This window comes from Phaseolus vulgaris, chromosome 11 (assembly GCF_000499845.2).
Source record: "Phaseolus vulgaris cultivar G19833 chromosome 11, P. vulgaris v2.0, whole genome shotgun sequence".
Taxonomy (NCBI): domain Eukaryota; kingdom Viridiplantae; phylum Streptophyta; class Magnoliopsida; order Fabales; family Fabaceae; genus Phaseolus; species Phaseolus vulgaris.
Window position 1 is genome coordinate 5932777 of NC_023749.2, and position 18854 is coordinate 5951630.

At 29.4% G+C, this 18854-nt stretch overlaps 2 protein-coding genes across 2 annotated transcripts; both read right to left on the reverse strand.

Annotated features, from left to right (window-relative positions):
- Positions 1-1190: 1190 nt before the first annotated feature.
- On the reverse strand, positions 1191-1934 carry LOC137822548 (probable histone H2B.1). Its single transcript, XM_068627486.1, has one exon. The coding sequence runs from the start codon at positions 1828-1830 to the stop codon at positions 1387-1389; it is 444 nt and encodes a 147-aa protein (XP_068483587.1). The 5' UTR covers positions 1831-1934; the 3' UTR covers positions 1191-1386.
- Positions 1935-3902: 1968 nt separating this feature from the next.
- On the reverse strand, positions 3903-8066 carry LOC137822869 (probable histone H2B.1). Its single transcript, XM_068627919.1, has 2 exons — positions 7528-8066; positions 3903-4534 (listed from the first exon to the last, which is right to left on the reverse strand). Exons 1-2 carry the CDS (start codon positions 7962-7964, stop codon positions 4105-4107), a joined length of 867 nt encoding a protein of 288 aa, XP_068484020.1. The 5' UTR covers positions 7965-8066; the 3' UTR covers positions 3903-4104.
- Between the last annotated feature and the right edge of the window lie 10788 nt (positions 8067-18854).

The following is an 18854-nucleotide window of genomic DNA, read 5'->3' on the forward strand; positions in this document are numbered from 1 at the left end:
TGTAAAAAGATTGAGTTAATTACAAAAAGTAGTTTTTTTAGTATATAAAACATAAATAATGAACACTAATTTTTGGAATGTGACAAAAAAAACTAACTACATCTTACACCTAATCTTTGTAGCCTAATTATTCCTTGCACCAAATGATTTCTGTCTGCACCGGATTCAGTTTTTATTTTCAAACTTATCCTTCATTTCAAAAGTAAATTTTTGTGTTTCAGAAATGAAATTTCAAAATAAAATTGGGAAATCAAAATCTCCTTAAAAAAAACAGTTTTGGAATACAAAGCCTACATACCCAAATCAAAATTTTCAAAAAATGATTTCTGGAATCCAGAAAAATGTTCAGGGAAAACAAATCTAGAAACCTATTTTTGTAAAATGTATTTTAATTCGTACTCCCTCTTATCTAAAAGCATTTTTGTCATTTCAAGTAACATAAGGTGCAAACAATTCATGGTGCATAAAGTAATTGGCATCTATTTAATGTAGAAAATCTATTTTAACTTTTTTTAACTATTATTATGATTGGTGTATGTATTATAGCAACTGTGCTTGGTTTATGGCCTACATCAAAAGTTGGTTTGAAACATGTCAAAGTGGAGAATCCATGATTAACTATTATGTGTTGTAGAAATGAAGGCTTCAGCTCCATAAAAGTTCATTGTTGATTCATATATGTCGTTAATAACTTCATAAGAGTTAATATAAGTAAAATCTATCTGTTAGCCTTTTCCAAAATATCCTTAAGTCTGATAATTTTATCCTTTACTCCATAATGTGAGTGATTTATAAAAGATTTATCATAACTTATATACATGGTCAGTTTGTAGAGTTTGAAAAAAGTGGATGGCGATTCAAAAATTGAAGAAATAGTGAAGTTTTCTGAAGTCTCGAAAACATGTTGAAGGTGGAGTGTAGGATTAACTTATATACTTTACAGCATTTACTGGTGCACAACAACCATTCTTCTATGAAGCCACAAAAGTTAAGGGGAAAAGAAAATTCAAGAGAATGAACAACCTCAATCACTTACACATCTTAATTTGGCCAACTACAAAAGCAATGAGTTATATATCAAATTCCAGATTCGCTAATCAATGAGGTCCAAATACTTGAACAAATCTACACAACTATTTCAACTTTTATCATAAAGCTTGTCAAAAGGAAATGGAAAATACAGACACAAGTTCATTTCAAAAGATTCTATAGCATCAATTTAGTCATTTCAATACACAAAAGGATGTGACCAATCCTATTCCTTCAATTTAAACCATAAAAAATTGAACCTACTGATTTAAACCTAGGAACAGAACTTAGATCCACTAAATACAGCTTAAAAACATAAAGGGACCAAGGGCACAGATCAGCAATAAGATGTTTTGTTCAAGAACTAGTGAACTTTGTAACAGCCTTGGTACCCTCAGACACAGCATGTTTGGCCAATTCTCCGGGCAGCACGAGTCTGACCGCAGTCTGGATTTCCCTTGAAGTGATGGTGGGTTTCTTGTTGTAGCGGGCAAGTCTAGAAGATTCCTGGGCAAGTTTCTCGAAGATGTCGTTGATGAAACTGTTCATGATGCCCATGGCCTTGCTGGAGATACCAATGTCAGGGTGAACCTGCTTCAGAACCTTAAAGATGTAGATCTTGTATGTCTCCACACTCTTCTTGTTTCTCTTCTTCTTCTTATCACCACCAGCTCCTCCTTCCTTCGGAAGCTTCTTTCCTGCCTTAGGCTTCTTCTCCGCCGGAGCCTTGTCTCCCACCGTTGATTTCTTCTCCTCCGCAGGCTTCTTCTCTGCTGGCTTCTTCTCTGCCTTTGGTGCCATGTCTAGTGCAGAATTTGGTGCTCTGTAGAAAATTAGGGTTTCGAATTGGGATTCCTAAAGTTAATGGAAAAGCAATTGAAGGTATGAGTGAAATGCGTTTGCATAGATTGTAAATATAGGGAAACGTTTTGGGATTCTGATTGGCCACTGGACTTAGGCGCGGATTGATGAGCTGGCATTGTTTCGATGAGCCCATTGATCAAAGGCTGAGATGTTCTTTTCGCTTCTCGGGTTTTTCTTAGACACCTAAATTTTAAGCCTGAAAGGAACACAGCATTAAAAGGGAAACTTCATGTCAGAAAATGGAGTAAAGTTTCCCTTTTTCCTTTTATCGATGTAAATATTATTTGTTTTAAGAAAATTCATTCCTATTTTATAAAATAATATAACAAATCCAATAACTATTTTTCTTTCAATATTACCTATTCTTTAATTGTTTTCATTACAAAAATATATATTATCTAATATTCCTTCACACATCTTAGATACATTATATTTTGATGATGATAGAAGTAAATTACTTTTAAAAAAATAAATGTTAGGATTTTGGAAAAAATATTGATTTTTTTTTTAATTTGATTGCTAACATTTTTTTTTTAAATTCATGAGAGAATATGAAAATATTTTCATTTGTTTTGTTTAACCAAATACAGATTTTTTTTCCACATGCAACATAATATAATATGATAAAAGGGAAAATAACATTTATGGTTTAATTTTTACTTAATTAATTTTTTTATATAAATTTTCTTTGAAAATTTTGTCTTATTGAATTTATTTTTTAATTAATTCTACGTTGTAGTTGTTTTAAGTTATTTTATAATAATTTGATTTTTATTTTAGTATTTAATTTATAAAATCAAATTATTTTATAAAGATGGTTAAGGTTTTAATTTTCTTTTACTTTTAAATTTTGAAATATTTTATTTTAAAACCAAACGGTCATGATATTCTAGTTAATAATAAATATTCAATATTTTTTTTTTACAATTAAAATAAAAGCTTTTATAAACTTAATTAAAATCTTTTATTTTTTTAGTTTACGGTAGGCTTTCCTTTCATGCTCTTGAAGAAGGAGTGCATTCAATATTTATTTGCATTGTATCTTTTAAAGTTGAAACGAAACTATTTTATTTTTTTGTTGTAAATTAATATGATGGAAACTAGGATATTATGATAAATAAGAAAATAAATTGTATCAATATAGTAATCTATGATAATTTGATGGTTTGATAGAATATTTATTATTGCAATTACGGTTTAGCAGTGATTGATAATTTTGGTTAAAAAATCCAAAACTTCAATTCAAGAAATTATAAGTAAATTTTATTATTAAAGTATGTTAATGATATTTTTTTATCACCATATCTAATAAAATGCTTGTTTTGTAATAACATCAAAACTTTCTATTTATTTAATATTTTTAAAAATATTAAAATGTAATGACATACACAAATAATAGTATCTAAATATATTTTTTTAGGATAATTTTTTTGTCTTATTTAAATAAATTATTTTAAAATAGTCCGATAATTACGTTATTATAAAGATTAAACGCAAATCTTATAAAACTTAATTCAAGTATTTTTCATGTTAATTTTCAGTAGAAGTGTTTAGGGTTTAATTTTTATAATTTGTTTTACAATTTTCTCACATTAACTTTTTTTTCCAAGTGACTCGTTTAGAGATAGATCAATCTTTCTTACAAAACGTCAAACCATCACACTATATTTTATTGTTTTGAATTTGTTGAACTGATTGCTTATGATGACCCATACGAACATTTCTATGAGTGATCTATTCGTCCATACTTTTGTGTATAAAAAGTCTTTTCGATGATCTTTATATGTTCATTCTTTACACTTTCTGAATATCAGATTTTAAAACTTACACGTCAAAAATCAAACAGCATTTCTATCAGGAACAGCTTCCCTAAATGTGGCACAGCAAGCAATTTGGCAAAAGATTGCACTAACGAGGTTGGAATACTTTAAAAAAAAAACAATTATTTAAAATTTTGTCAAGTTAAAATGAACTAACAGATAAAAATAGTTGTCAGAAAACAGAACATGTAGACAAAAGTTCATTGAGAACATTTCTATATAGGTCAATTCAATCTCAATACACAAAAAATGTGCACAATCTGATATCTTCAATTTAAACTAAAAACCTACAAACCTAAGAATTCAAATCTGAGAACAGAACAATAGATCCACTAGATACAACTACCAAACATAGAAGCACCAAGTCCATAGATCAAACAAACTACCTTGTTCAAGAACTAGTGAACTTAGTAACAGCCTTGGTACCCTCTGAGACAGCATGTTTGGCCAATTCTCCAGGCAGCACAAGTCTGACCGCAGTTTGGATTTCCCTTGAAGTGATGGTGGGTTTCTTGTTGTAGCGGGCAAGTCTAGAAGATTCCTGAGCAAGCTTCTCAAAGATGTCGTTGATGAAACTGTTCATGATGCCCATGGCCTTGCTGGAGATACCAATGTCAGGGTGAACCTGCTTTAGAACCTTGAAGATGTAGATCTTGTATGTCTCCACACTCTTCTTGTTTCTCTTCTTCTTCTTATCACCACCAGCTCCTGCCTCCTTCGGAAGCTTCTTTCCTGCCTTCGGCTTCTTCTCCGCCGGAGCCTTGTCCCCAACCGTAGACTTCTTCTCCTCCGCGGGCTTCTTCTCCGCTGGCTTCTTCTCTGCCTTTGGTGCCATATCTAGAGCAGAATTTGGTTCTCTGAAGAAATTTAGGGTTTCGAATTGGGATTCCAAAAGCTAAATGAAAAAGCAATTGAAGGTGTGAATGAAGTGAGTTTGCAGGGATTGTAAATATAGGGAAAGGTTTTGGGGTTCTGATTGGCTACTGGACTTTGGCGCGGATTGATGACCTGGCGTTTGATGAACCCGTTAATCAACGGCTGAGATGTTCTCTTCGCTTCTCGGACACCTAGATTTTAAGATTGAAAGGAACCCAACCTAAAAGGGTAACTTCAGTTTCACAAAACAAAGGACTATTATATATCAACGTTTTCCTTTTTACTTTCATGGATGTAAATATTAAGAAAATCCATTCCTATTTTATAAAATAATATAACAAATCCTTTATCACCATATCTAATAAAATGCTTATTCTGTAATTACATCAATACTTTCTATTTATTTATTATTTTTAAAATATTAAAATGTAATGACATGCATAAATAGTAGTATCTAAATAGTCTTTTTAAAAAATAGATTTTTTTCTTATTTAAATAAATTGTGTACCGGTTGAGGTCGAACAATCCAGTCTCGGTCTCGGTGACCGACCGTTGGAGTCAATATGAATAAAGATATACAATAAATAAAAAACAGTTGTGTCAATATTAAATGAGTTAATACACATCCCGAAATATACGAGAAATATCTTCAACGTGATAAATAAATTTGATTAACTAAAAAGATACATGTCCCTGATTTTAAGGGATCACTATGCATAAGTTAATAATTAACATGTAGCCCATGAGGGTTAGGGTCTATAAACCAATACTATAAATAGAGTTTCATATGAAGGAGTAAGGTACGTTTTTTGCATTATGTTAGAATACACTTAAATCAAAATACTTACTTGAGCGTCGAAGTGCAATTAACAAATACCCCGACCGACTGAGCATCAACCTTTTATAGATGATCACTCAAATTAATAGTATATTATTTAAATTACATAGTTCAAAATTAATAAATTCGACTAACTTTTTATAAATATTTTATTCGAACTATTCATTTAAATCCGATTGAGCACGCAAAGATATTAATCACATTCTCAATATATATTCACATGTTTAAAATATAAGAGAACAAAAAAATCTTGATCATTAGTTCAACAAATAAAAGTAAGTACAATACAAAGTTAAACATTTAGTTATTATTAAGTTAAACTTAATTAAGTATTTTTCACGTTTATGTCATATTTTTAGTAGTAGTGGTTTCAATTTTTATAATTTGATTTACAATTTTCTCAACTTAACTTATTTTCCATGTAACTTGTTTAGAGATAGATTAATCTTTCTTAAAAACTTCAAAACAAAATAAAATTTCAAACAGGTTAGTAAATTAAGCAAAACTTTTAAATATGTCAAATAATAAAAATGACTATACCAAATATAAAGTGATACTTATATTTTTAAAATTTTAAAAGAGAAATTAAGTGTAACTTTTTTAAGATGATGAAAATAGAAAAAAAAATAGTATATTTGGTTTATGTTTTATAATTGTTTTTATAAATATCTTCTTTGTCCCAAAAATATACACGCTTAGCTAAAGAGCATGTATTAGTAAATAATACAAATATAATTAAAATGTCAAATATATGTAAATAAAAATCGTAAAGAAATTAAGCATTTCATATATTTGAAAGATTTAAGATTCAAAAGGAGAATGTAACATCATTTTGTATTTTTTTTTTTTTAAAAAAAGGGACAACCAGCAACAACTTAACATGTTCTCATTCATGTGACATGTTAAGTCAGTTGAGTTTTTTTTTTCATAAACGACAAAACTTAAACTTTTTTATCCCAACCAACTTAAATTTGTGGCAGCCGAAATGGCTCATGGGTCCACCCTTTACATAAACTTGCATTTTACCTTACGTATTTTGAGATAAACTTCTTATTCATCATTTTATTCTTTCAGTCAAAATGTTCAGTTCTTAACACTCTTCTTTCATGGGAGGTTTCCTCCATTGAGGGTAATCCTTCTAAAGCTTCCATCCCTGTAATCTCTCTATATAGTTATGTTGATAATTCTTTTAAATAGACTCTGGAAAATTAAGGTCAACCCTGCTCAAGCCGCTGTTGATTTGGCTTTCCCTACTTCTAAGTTTTTTTTAGGAGATAGAGATAACACAGTCAAAGGGAAATGATAAAAAAAACTACCTCTGTATAACTTTCTCCCCAGGATTATTCCTATGTAAAAGAGATTCTCTCCAAATAACCTAGACTCACAATATAGTTTATTGTTTTGAATTTCTTGAACTCTTTCAGGTTCAGGTTGCTTACTATGACCCATATGAACATATCTATGAGTGATCCACTGGCCCATACTTTTGTGTGTATAAAAAGTCTTTCCGATTATCTTTATATTCTCATTCCTTTACACATTCTGAATACCAGATTTTAACATATCTTTCATACACAAACTTGATCAAATTTTAAATAGAAGTTCCTTTTTATGAATACAAATTCCTGTAACCAAGGTTGAAATATCCGGTTTTCGGCATTTATAAGCTTAAATAATAATAATAACCCAAGATCAGGCATACATTTCAAGTTCCATTACCAATTCTATCAGCAACAGCTTCAGCTTCCCATAATGAAGCACAAAAAGAAATTTTGCAATAGATTGCACTAATGAGGTCCAAATACTTAACAAGGCAAGACAATTATTTTCAATTTTGTAAAAAAGCCTGTCATAGCCAAGCCAAAATGAACTAACAGATAACAATGGTTGTTAGATAGCAGAACATGTAGACAAAAGTTCATTACGAACACTTCTATAGGTCAATTCAATCTCAATACACAAAGGATGTGCACAATCTGATATCTTCAAATTGAACTAAAAACTACATATCTAGGAACAGAACATTAGATCAACTAGATACAACTACCAACATAGGGGGACCAAGAACACAGATCAGTAATAGGATAAATTGTTCAAGAACTAGTGAACTTAGTAACAGCCTTGGTACCCTCGGAGACAGCATGTTTGGCCAATTCTCCGGGCAACACAAGTCTGACCGCAGTCTGGATTTCCCTTGAAGTGATGGTGGGTTTCTTGTTATAGCGGGCAAGTCTAGAAGATTCCTGGGCAAGTTTCTCGAATATGTCGTTGATGAAACTGTTCATGATGCCCATGGCCTTGCTCGAGATACCAATGTCAGGGTGAACCTGCTTCAGAACCTTGAAGATGTAGATCTTGTATGTCTCCACATTCTTCTTGTTTCTCTTCTTTTTCTTATCACCACCAGCTCCTCCCTCCTTCGGAAGCTTCTTTCCTGCCTTTGGCTTCTTCTCCGCCGGGGACTTGTCCCCAACCGTGGACTTCTTCTCCTCCGCCGGCTTCTTCTCCGCTGGCTTCTTCTCTGCCTTTGGTGCCATATCTAGTGCAGAATTTGGTGCTCTGAAGAAAAATAGGGTTTAGAATTGGGATTCCAGAAGCTTAATGGGAAAAACAATTGAAGGTGTGAATGAAAAGAGATTGCAAGGATTGTAAATATAAGGAAAGGTTTTGAGGTTCTGATTGGCTACTGGGCTTTGGCGCGGATTGATGACCTGGCGTTTTGATGAGTCTGTTGTTCAACGGCTGAGATGTTCTTTTGGCTTTTCAGTTTTCCTTGGGCGCCTATATTTATTTTTGTTCAACGGCTGAGATGTTTTTTCTTCTTTTCCCCCAAAATTAGATGGTTCTCTTCTTTTCATTTATCAATTTTTCCTTGGGCGCCAAAATTAGTCTTGCGCGGCTATTGATGATTGCATATCAAAGTTATCCTTATAAATATTTATTTTAATAAAAGGTATTTATGTCTCATAAAAAATCTAACAAATTCAGGAACTAATTCTCTTCTAATAATATTGTCTATTCTTGAATTGTTTCCATTATAAAATTGTTATGCGTTTTGCCATTTTTATTTCAAAATGAAAAACATATAATTATCTAATTTTTTCTTCTCCCGTCATTGAAATATTATATTTTCATGATAATAAAAGTAAATTTATTTCTTTATTAAATTTAAATATTAATATTTTATCATTATAATTTGAAAAAATAATATTAAATCCTTTTAATTTTGGAAGACTTTTAATTTTTAATTTTACAATCAGCATCTCTTTAAATTGCAAAGAGAATATGATGGTATCGTCACAACGAAAAGTTTTTATTTTTAGAAGTCTAGAGAAAATTTGGTTAGAAAACCCGAATACAAGGTACTTTCCTATCCAAAGCATAGTAGAAACAAAAGGAGAAATAAAAATCATGGTTTATTTCTTAATGGTGAAGTTTGGTGTATTAATGTATCAATTTTAAAAGAGGGAGTCATGAGGAATTATAATTTTATAAAAAAATTGATATATCTATTGAAACTAAAATATTCAAAGTATTAAAGATGAACATATTACATATTTTGTATTCAATTCTTAAAATATAAAAATGGGTCGATCATTCAATTTAAAATCGTTTAACAACTCGAAATAGTTTAACTAAGAGATTAAGTGAATCAAGTCTATTTTGGTTTATAATGGGCAATGCTCTATTTGTTTCAATCCAATTCTACTTGAACTTGTGGTGAATTGGGTTTACTTATGTTTTTTTCCTATTTATTTGCTTTGCTACTATTGTTTTAATGCATGGAACATCTTTTTTGAATTGTGAATTTTAAGTGCTTTTTGTGGTATATTTTTTATTTGCAATTTTTTCCTTAATTTTAGTCAAAATGTTTAAGAGTTTTTATGGAGAAACACTATTCTTTGGAAGGTTTTCCTAATTGAGGGTGATTTTTCCAAATCACGTCCCTATTTATTCTTTTTCTCTATTGAAATATTTTGATAATTATTTTGAATCCTAGTGAAATTGTTATTGACTTTAACTAATTTTGTCCTTCTAACTTTATTGAGAGGATGTAGATTACTCAATTACATAGATGAATAATAAACAATTAGTCATTTTAATCACTCTTCTTATACTCTGTTTGGATCTAATCATGTAATGTAATCACAAATTTGAAAACAGATAAACCAAAAACATTATTCACATTTGGATTCAGTGATTTAAAGGAAAGGGATGTGAAAAAGAAAGGGAGAGGGAGCGATGCCCCTAGAGTTGGGGTGAGAAAATGAGAAAAAAGTTTATGGATTCGGGGACAACTCTCTCTTTACTCCTTCACCTTATTGTGTATGCATTTATGGTGCATGTACCTAAAAAAAAAGTTATCATTTATAATATTCAAGGTTACAAACGACATGAGAAAATAACTAAGTTTGAGTTTTTCAATGAAGACACGACACATTGATCATGATTAAGAACATAATTGACTATGTTTGACTTGCATAACCACTAGATGGGAAAAAAATCATATAACATCATCTATCACTCTTTTTATAATGAATATTATTTTTTGTCTTTGAGATGGTTTTATTATTTCTTCTATTCTTGTATTGAAACTTCATATTTACGTTTTTAATATTTTTTACGACTACAACAATGTTTATGAATTCATCTACTTGTCCATAATATGTGTACAAATATTTTTTCAATGACATATATACATGTACAAATTTTAACATATTTTTCATAAACAAACTTAGTCAACTTTTAATTAGAAGCTTATTTTTATGAACCAAAATTCTTGTAATTAATTTTTTAAAATATCTTTATTCATTATTTTACAAGTTCAAACAACTATTCAACAAAATTGAATTATTATAGACTCGAATTCAACCTTTATAAACTTAAATAAATGTATATTCAACGAAAGTAGATAAGTAATGACTCATACTTAGTGTGGTTTAGATATATAATTATATTTATTTTTTATGAGTTTAAATTCAGTCCAATAATTAATCAATTCAAAATTGATATAGTTTAAATGTAGGATTCTACTCAATCTTTTACGATATGGAGACTCCATAACAAATAACAAAGTTCGAATTGAATTGTTTAAATGTTGGTTTTTGCTTAACCTTTTGTGATGTTAAATTTGACTTAATAATAATTAATCAAGGTTATATTCAAATTAATTCAAATGTAGGTTCATTTGTTTTTTACGAATTCAAACTATATTCAATATCAGTTAACCAAGTTTCAATTAAGCTGATTTTAAATGTAGACTCACACTTGACCTCCCATAGTAATTTAGCCATATAAAATAAAGGTGTTTGTTAATAAAATATTACGTGTCTCATTGAAATTCCACTCACCAATTTTTCTGGTTAGAAAAGAAACCAAGATGAAAAAAGGAACAATAAAGTTCATTGGATCAAATATAATAAATTTTCGAATGGATTACATTAACTCTTTGAAATCAACTCTCATCAAGATCTTTCAATTTATAGATTTTATTCTATTAATCACAAATTACATACAATTTCCATTTTACTTTTCACTCGATATAGCTCAATTCAAACAACATTAGTCTTTTCGTTCTTTCTTAAATAATTTCATATTCACTTTTTAATCTAAAGCAAACATTAAAAGTTAATGAGGTTGTGTTAATTATCTGCTCTTGACAAATCCTTCTTCACCTTCATATGTTTTGTTTCTAATTCCAATAATATTCTTTTCAATATGATGAAAAGTGTGATGGTTTCTTCTTTATTTTCAAGTGGTGGTGGTGAAAGTGAGTGATTGAGGTAAGTTTTGTGGTGTTTTTAGATAGTTGTATTTTCGTTTACTTTTATTTTTATTTTTTTGGAAGTCAACAAACCTATAAAAAAAATTAACAAAAGAAAAAAATGGAGTACAAACTAAACAAATGAAATACTAAGATATAAGGTATTGATTGTTCAAATAATGAAATTGTTTGTTCAATCACTTCAAGAAAAGGAGAAGAATGAAATACTAAGATATAAGGTATTGATTTGTCTTTGCTCTTTCACTTTCATTGTGGTTGCTCTTATTGCAAAACTCTAGGCCCAAAATAAAAAGAAAAAGACTAAACCTAACAAAATCTGGTTCAATCTCATTATTTTTGTTGATTTTTACCATATACATTATAATCCACTAGCGGGAACACAGACACTCACGTGCCTGTGTATCCACATTTTTTATTTTTACTATTTATATATTCATATAATTTTATGTAAATTATCTAAATGCACCATTGATAATAGTTTTATTAAGGTTTTATGTTAATTTTTTTATATTTTCATTTTATTGCCTTTGAATATTAAATTTTGATTTAATTTGGGTGTAATCTTGAACTTTGTAAGGTTATCAAGATTAAATATAAGGTTTTAAAAAAATGGACTAGCAAATAATGTCAAAACATAATGCAAATGGTTGTATGTTGGAAGTTGTAGAATCTATCACCATATCAATTGAATCCACATCTTCCATGGCAAAGAAATTTTAAAAAATAAAATAATAAACTAAATACAAATTACCAAACTTCCAACTTATGTAATATCTAATATATCAAAGCACAAACATAAAAATTTTGCCCACAAAGCTGGGCTTAGGATTCATACAAAAATATAAAAAAAAAATTAAGAAAGCAATAGAAACAAAAATGTTCAAATCTTATAACAATGAGACATGTCTCTGCTTCGAACGCTTTGGAAAGTGCGAGAAGGAGGAAACAATGGTGGTTGTTGTTGTACAATGGTGATTGAAAAGGGACTAAGATGGGTGAGAGTAGGAGAAGAACATGGAGCGTGAAGGAGGAGGGTTCAAAATGTGTCAAAAATTTATTTGGATGCAACGGGTGGAACCTACTCCTTATAAGGAAGTGGAAGAAAGTGGTAATTGCTCAGTAATAATCAAATCCACTACTCACATTTCCTAATATTTATTTTTCTCTCATTAATCAGACACTCCCTCTATTATGCAATTAATTTTCAAAATAAATTATCTCTTTCAATTCAAACGGTTGCTCCATTTATTTCAAATATTTTATTAAATTTATTTCTCTCTCATACAACAGACACTATTTCATTATGCAATTAATTTTCAAAATAAATTATCTCTTCCAATTCATAACCACTCTTCCACCTCTCTTTCAATTCATAATTGTTCCTCCACATTTCTTCCAATTCAAAACCGCTTTTCCACCTCTCTTTCAATTCAAAATCTCCCCACTACATATACTAAATATTGTAGAAAAAATAAGAAAGAGCACAATGACCATAATACAATAATAAAATTAAATATTAATATAAGAATAAAATAGGAAAAAAAATTAAGAGCAGTTAATAGGGGAATAAGAAATGACACAATGACCATAATACAATAATAAAATTAAATATTAATATAAGAATAAAATAGAAAAAAAATTAAGAACAGTTAATAGGGAAATAAGAAATGACACAATGACCATAATACAATAATAAAATTAAATATTAATATAAGGATAAAATAGAAAAAAAAAATTAAAAGCAGTTAAGAGAGGAATCCCTTATATAGATATATCAAAATCTCGATATCCATTAAAAGTGGAGAACAAAGTTAATTCCCAAACTTTTATTTTTAAGCGTTTTAATTCAACTTTTATTTTGGTAGAATAATCCACATACACAGTACATATATAGCATATCTCGCGAATTAATCACATTATTCTGGGCACCTTAATTTCTAAGTTGCAGAACAGATCAGACTCCAAACAAAACACAGCAAAAAAACAGTTTAAAAAGAACAAGGGAGCAAAATAGAGCGAGAATAACTAGCACTGCAAAAGGGTGTGCAATAGCACATACACACACAAATACATAATCATATAATCTATATTAAGCAACCACAACTTAACCATAACTGAGTATGAGTTCTTTCACAGAACATACATAGATGGAATCAACATTTTGGAAAACCAAAACCTCTTAATTTGTTGGGGAAATAGAAGGTTAGAGGAGGAGCAAGGAGCATCCTTCACATCCTGTTCCTAAAGGGTGTCATGCCAAAGGATCTTCAGTTGCCCAAATGATCAAACAAGTCCAAAGAACTTGCAATTGTCATTGGTTGATCAGGAATTGAACTCTGTGTCATCTTCCTCGTCTTCACCGTCGTTGATCTCACTCTTGTTACATGCCTCAGTTCCTATCCGAATCAGCATCTTGAACTTGCAACAGAGCACACCTCCCCTTGGAATTCTGAAGTGATGATTGGTGAAAGAGAAGAAGGGAAGGAGAGTTTAATAAAGTATAAAGGTTTGGGTATGGAGAGGGTGGGTGGGGGCATAGGCAGAGGATCTTCTAAGCATATGCTTGGAGCATTAACTTGCTGCCCCATTCTTTTTCACATATGCTTTTGGCATCTTTTCTATCACTAATTAATTACTATACTTCTATTGTTGGATGTGGATGCATGTAATATGTACCTAAAGATTGCAGTTAATTGCTTTCTGTTTTATCTTAAAAAAATTAGAATGGTCATTGTCTTGGATTTCACTCCATGATTTTTTTTTTCATGTGCTTTGAGATGTAGTTACTTGATTGCTGAATTTTTCTTGATTTGTAACTTAAAAAACATAAAGATGGCTACATGAAAAGACCAAAAGTGGGTCCTTTCATTTTTCTTTCTAAATAGCAAGGGTATGAAGTCAGGGGTAGGCAATTGATTGGTGTTCAATGGCACATGGTAAACAGTAGCTAGTTGCATTTAGCCAAATTAATGGACAAGTTAATTGATTGTAAAAAAAAAATTAAAACTAACTTTAAAATTGTATTTGTATTAAAGAGTATATGCAATCTGTTGAATAATTTATTCTTCTCTTTCTATCGCACTTTTTTCTCTTTCTCTTTTTCTTACTTAGTTCTCGTTTAAGAGCATATATATCATAATCTGACGATCAAGTATACTCAATATGATTAATGTATTGATTAAAACTTATCTTATTTTGATACAATCACGCTTATTTATAGAATTTATAATAGACTCTCTTGTTGATGGACCGTATTTAATGTATGTCATAATTTAAATGGAATTACATGATTTGTCGCGTATTTTCTTACTTTATCTGAGTGTTTTAACTTTGACTGATATCTGTTTTAGTTTGTCTGATCTCGATCAGTAAAAAATATTAAATAACTAATAAAATCGGAACTTTATTTTTAATTTTCACATAGAATAACATTCTTAAAAAAAAAGCCTTGAAGGAAATCCTTTATTAGACAAGTTTTTAAGTCACTTAAGTATATCAAATTCTAGTTTTAAAACACCAAGAGACACTTTTTAGGTCAATTATGGAGAATATATTGATTCGCATATGGAAAGCATAAATAAAGCTCAAGTAATAGTCCACACATTGCATTTGGACTATGATTTGGGTTTATCGACTAAAGAAAGTTATTTATTCACCAATTGCACTGGAATATTTTTGCTGGTAGTAGGCGAGTACATTTTAAACATCTCAATTTTTATAATACACATTTATTTTATTTTTCAATCTCAAATTTATCAAGGTAGCATAAGATTAAATTATCATATTTTTTTACTATTTTTCTCTCATAATTTAATATTTTTGTTAGAGTTTTATCTAAAAAAATAAAAATGTAAGTACCTAATTATTTGTTTAAGACTGAAAATGGTATAACATAGATGAAGTGTTAATGTTTTATTATTGAAGTATAAAACTTATAAAGAAATAAAAGTTAACTATTTAGATTTAACTTTAGAAAAATTATTATTTTTTTCTAAAACACTACAAGAAATAATAATAGTAGAGTTTCTAAAAGAGCGACGCAAAAAGCAAAAGATAGACGCAACATGAGATTAGTGTGAGCTTAGTGTCCCAATACGAATGGAAGTTAATCTTTTGGTGGCTATGCATTAGAGATGACCTCCAATGAGACACAAATTTACAAGATAGTGTTGACTAAACCTATATAAAGAAAAATATATTATTTAACTATAACGTAGGTTTGGAGACACTAAAATGGATATAAAATTAAATAGTTATTAAGAAGTGGACTTACACTACAAGAAAATTGATAAGCATATATTTATTCACACTCACTAGCCTTATTCATAGATTATTGGACTATAATAATAAATAAATTCATTGTTTTAATTAATATTCTTATAATTGGGTTTATTTGGGCCTTAACTATTATTATTGTTAATTTTGTGTTTTTAGAGTAAATTATCTAGATGAAACATCTACCTTTGTGAATGAGCCAAATATGCAAAAGTCTAAGTTGCTTTTTGAACCAAAACAGTAAACAAATTTTGATGAGAAGAAAGAGAAAATAAAATCTACAATATATCAGAAACAGATTTGGAAGCAAATCTTCTGCAAAATACAATAATTATGAAAAGATGAAAACGGTTAACAAAATATAAACTACAATATTTTCCCAAAAGATCCTTGGACCAGAAAAGCCTATAAAAGGACACAAGCATCAAGGAGAAAATGGGGAGCTTCATAGGATTTTCTTAGTTTAGTTTCTTCTTAGTAATTCTTTTGTTTTGCCTCCGCATGGAAGGCTAAACCTTTTTGGTTGATTCTTTTGTAATTCTCCATTTAGTTATGAGGTTTTGTTTCTTAGTTAGTTCGCATTGTTCTAATTAATTTCTTGGGCGAATGATTCAAGAGATAAGAGGTAAGCATTCTCACGGAGTATACGCATGAAACAAAGTAGGTATTGATTAAACCAGTACACGCATGTTTTACTGGTGAGTTCTAATTGAATTAGATTAACGCATGTTCAATATGGTTTAACTCTGTTGGAGGATTGACAAAAGATTAATCTTTAGAGAACCTGTGAAGAATTCAATGGTGAAATAACTTGGGATCAACCGGTTTTTTTTTTTCAATTCTCTTTTATATTTCTTGCATAACTATCTCAATCTTTTTTTTTTCACTTTACCATTATTGCTAATTTTCATTGTTTGCAGATAGGTTTTGAATTCTATTCACTGAAATCACTATTGGATTCGTTGGGAGACGACTTGGGGTCATCTGACCACAATTATACTATCATATCTATGGTGTTGGACAACTACACTAGAATCATATTAATTTAACAGCAAAACGACAACTATAAAAAATCATGAAATAAAAACTAATTTTTAGAGACCAAAATAGAAACTAAAATTAATTAATTGTTATAATGACTAAATTAGAAACTATTTTAATCGATATCTAATTAGCTATCAAAGTTATCAAGGTTTTTGCTACCATGTTTAGAAACTAAATAATTGGTGGTTAAAACCTTGGTTGCTAATTAGATACCAATTTAGAAACTATTTAGTTACTAATTGCAACTAATTATTATTTATTTATTATTGCAATTAATTATTTTGGTCTCTAAAACTTGGTTTATATTTCATGATTTTCTTGTAGTGTTAGCCTAACTCAATATCATAAAATCGGCTTATAAGGTGAAATTTTCACTCACTTATATTCTATGAAATGTTCTACTATTTAGTCGATGTGGGATCTCCAACACACTCCCTCACGTTGAGGCTACCAACTCGTGCGTGAGATTATATATTATGGGTGGTCCGATAACCGCTTCATGTGTCTGATAAGCCCAACAAATAATCGCTAGGATAGACTCGAAATGACTCTGATACTATATTAAGAAGTGAACTTTAAGTCTAACTAAACCTCATAAAACCGGCTGGTGAAGTTTGCACCCACTTAAATACTATGAAATGTCCTAATCTCTAGTCGATATGGGATCTCCAACAATAATTAAACTTAGCGTCGTCGTTGGGAATATTACGTGAGAAAGTAAATGTGAGTACATTGTTGCCATTGGGGACACTATTTGGAAAATAAATGAGTAAAATGCACCCAAGTACTCAAGGAGGGAGAAATGGCCACGATGACAAAAATGAAAAACGAAATTATGGAGAGCGAAATGACCACGAAGAAGACGTAGGTTTTTTTGGGAGGAATTTCAAGATTATGAGTTTGAAAGTGTGAGACAGAAATGAGAAATTGAAAGTTGAGGAGATGAAAATATGAGACAAAAATGTTTTAATGTTTTATTTTTCTCTCTCATTAAATAACTTAGCGTGGGCTAAGGTGACGATAAACGTACACGTCATCTTAGTGTCATCCATAACTACACTAAATGTAATAAAATATTAACTTGCATTCACTTTGTATCCACATTCTCGACGTAGTATCATTCTACAACATTCTCCACGTCATCTTAGTATTATTCTGTCACTTAATTTTTTTCATTGCATCTACTTTGTGTCATAATTCTAGACTCTAACTTATTATTATTATTTTAATAATTTTTAGTAAGTTAAAGGTCTTCATTAAGGACACAATATTTGACATTTATTTTTGTGTCCAACTTGAGTAAACTTCACCCATACTAGTGACTTCCTTTTTATAGCCCCCACTTTTTTTTCAGCTAAAATGGATTTTTTGTTGTAGTGAAATACTTCCTCCAAGCACTTTTTCTATAGATTTCTCAAATATCTTATTATCTCTTTTTGACCAAAACTTACCTTAAAAATTTTGGTGGAGAACATATAAAATCGATCTGATCATAATTTGTTTTATAATAAGTTTTTTTTTATATTTTTTTCTTAAGTTAGGTTTGAGAAGTTTTACATGTCTTGTGACTATGGTTTGCACGTGGTCTTAAAGTAAAGAAGATTTTTTTAGTCCAAGATCATAATGTTTAGATCATTAATCAGAGAAATGTGTACATGTTTGAGAGCTTAAACTTGACTTGAGCAAGTAAACAAATAAGAAAAACCAGAGTAGATAACGTAAACCCTAAACAATTAGACAATCTTAATAGTCTTAGCAAAAATAAACTATAAATGTAAAAAAGATGTTATATTCATCTTTTATTTATTCTTCATTTATATATATATATATATATATATATTCTATAGAAAGGAAGATTTTATTTTAAAAAGACTTAATATCTATATCTATATATATTTTTTGTTTGGTAGTTAGTAAAAATGTTAAAAAAAAGAATAAGATGTTTTTAATTCTGAAAGGACTTTTGGATGTGCTAAACACATTTCTTATGTTTTTAATTAATTATTTTTTTTATTTATGTTATAAATTAATCACACTCATTTTTCTAATTTTGTTTAAAATTACAATACTAGTTACAATTTAAATAAAAATTATAAAAATTAAATATCTTTCATTAAAACCACAAACCGAGTGCTTTTTTTTTATTAAAAATAAGAAAAAGTGAATACCTATTTAAAACTTTTAATAAGTATGTAAAAGAGATAAGTACATATTTTAATATTAAAAAAATGTAAGTGTTACATAATATACCATTACAAGACAAATTAAAAACTCACACATTTGTAAAAAGTATAATTTTATAATTTGTTTACTATTTGTTAAT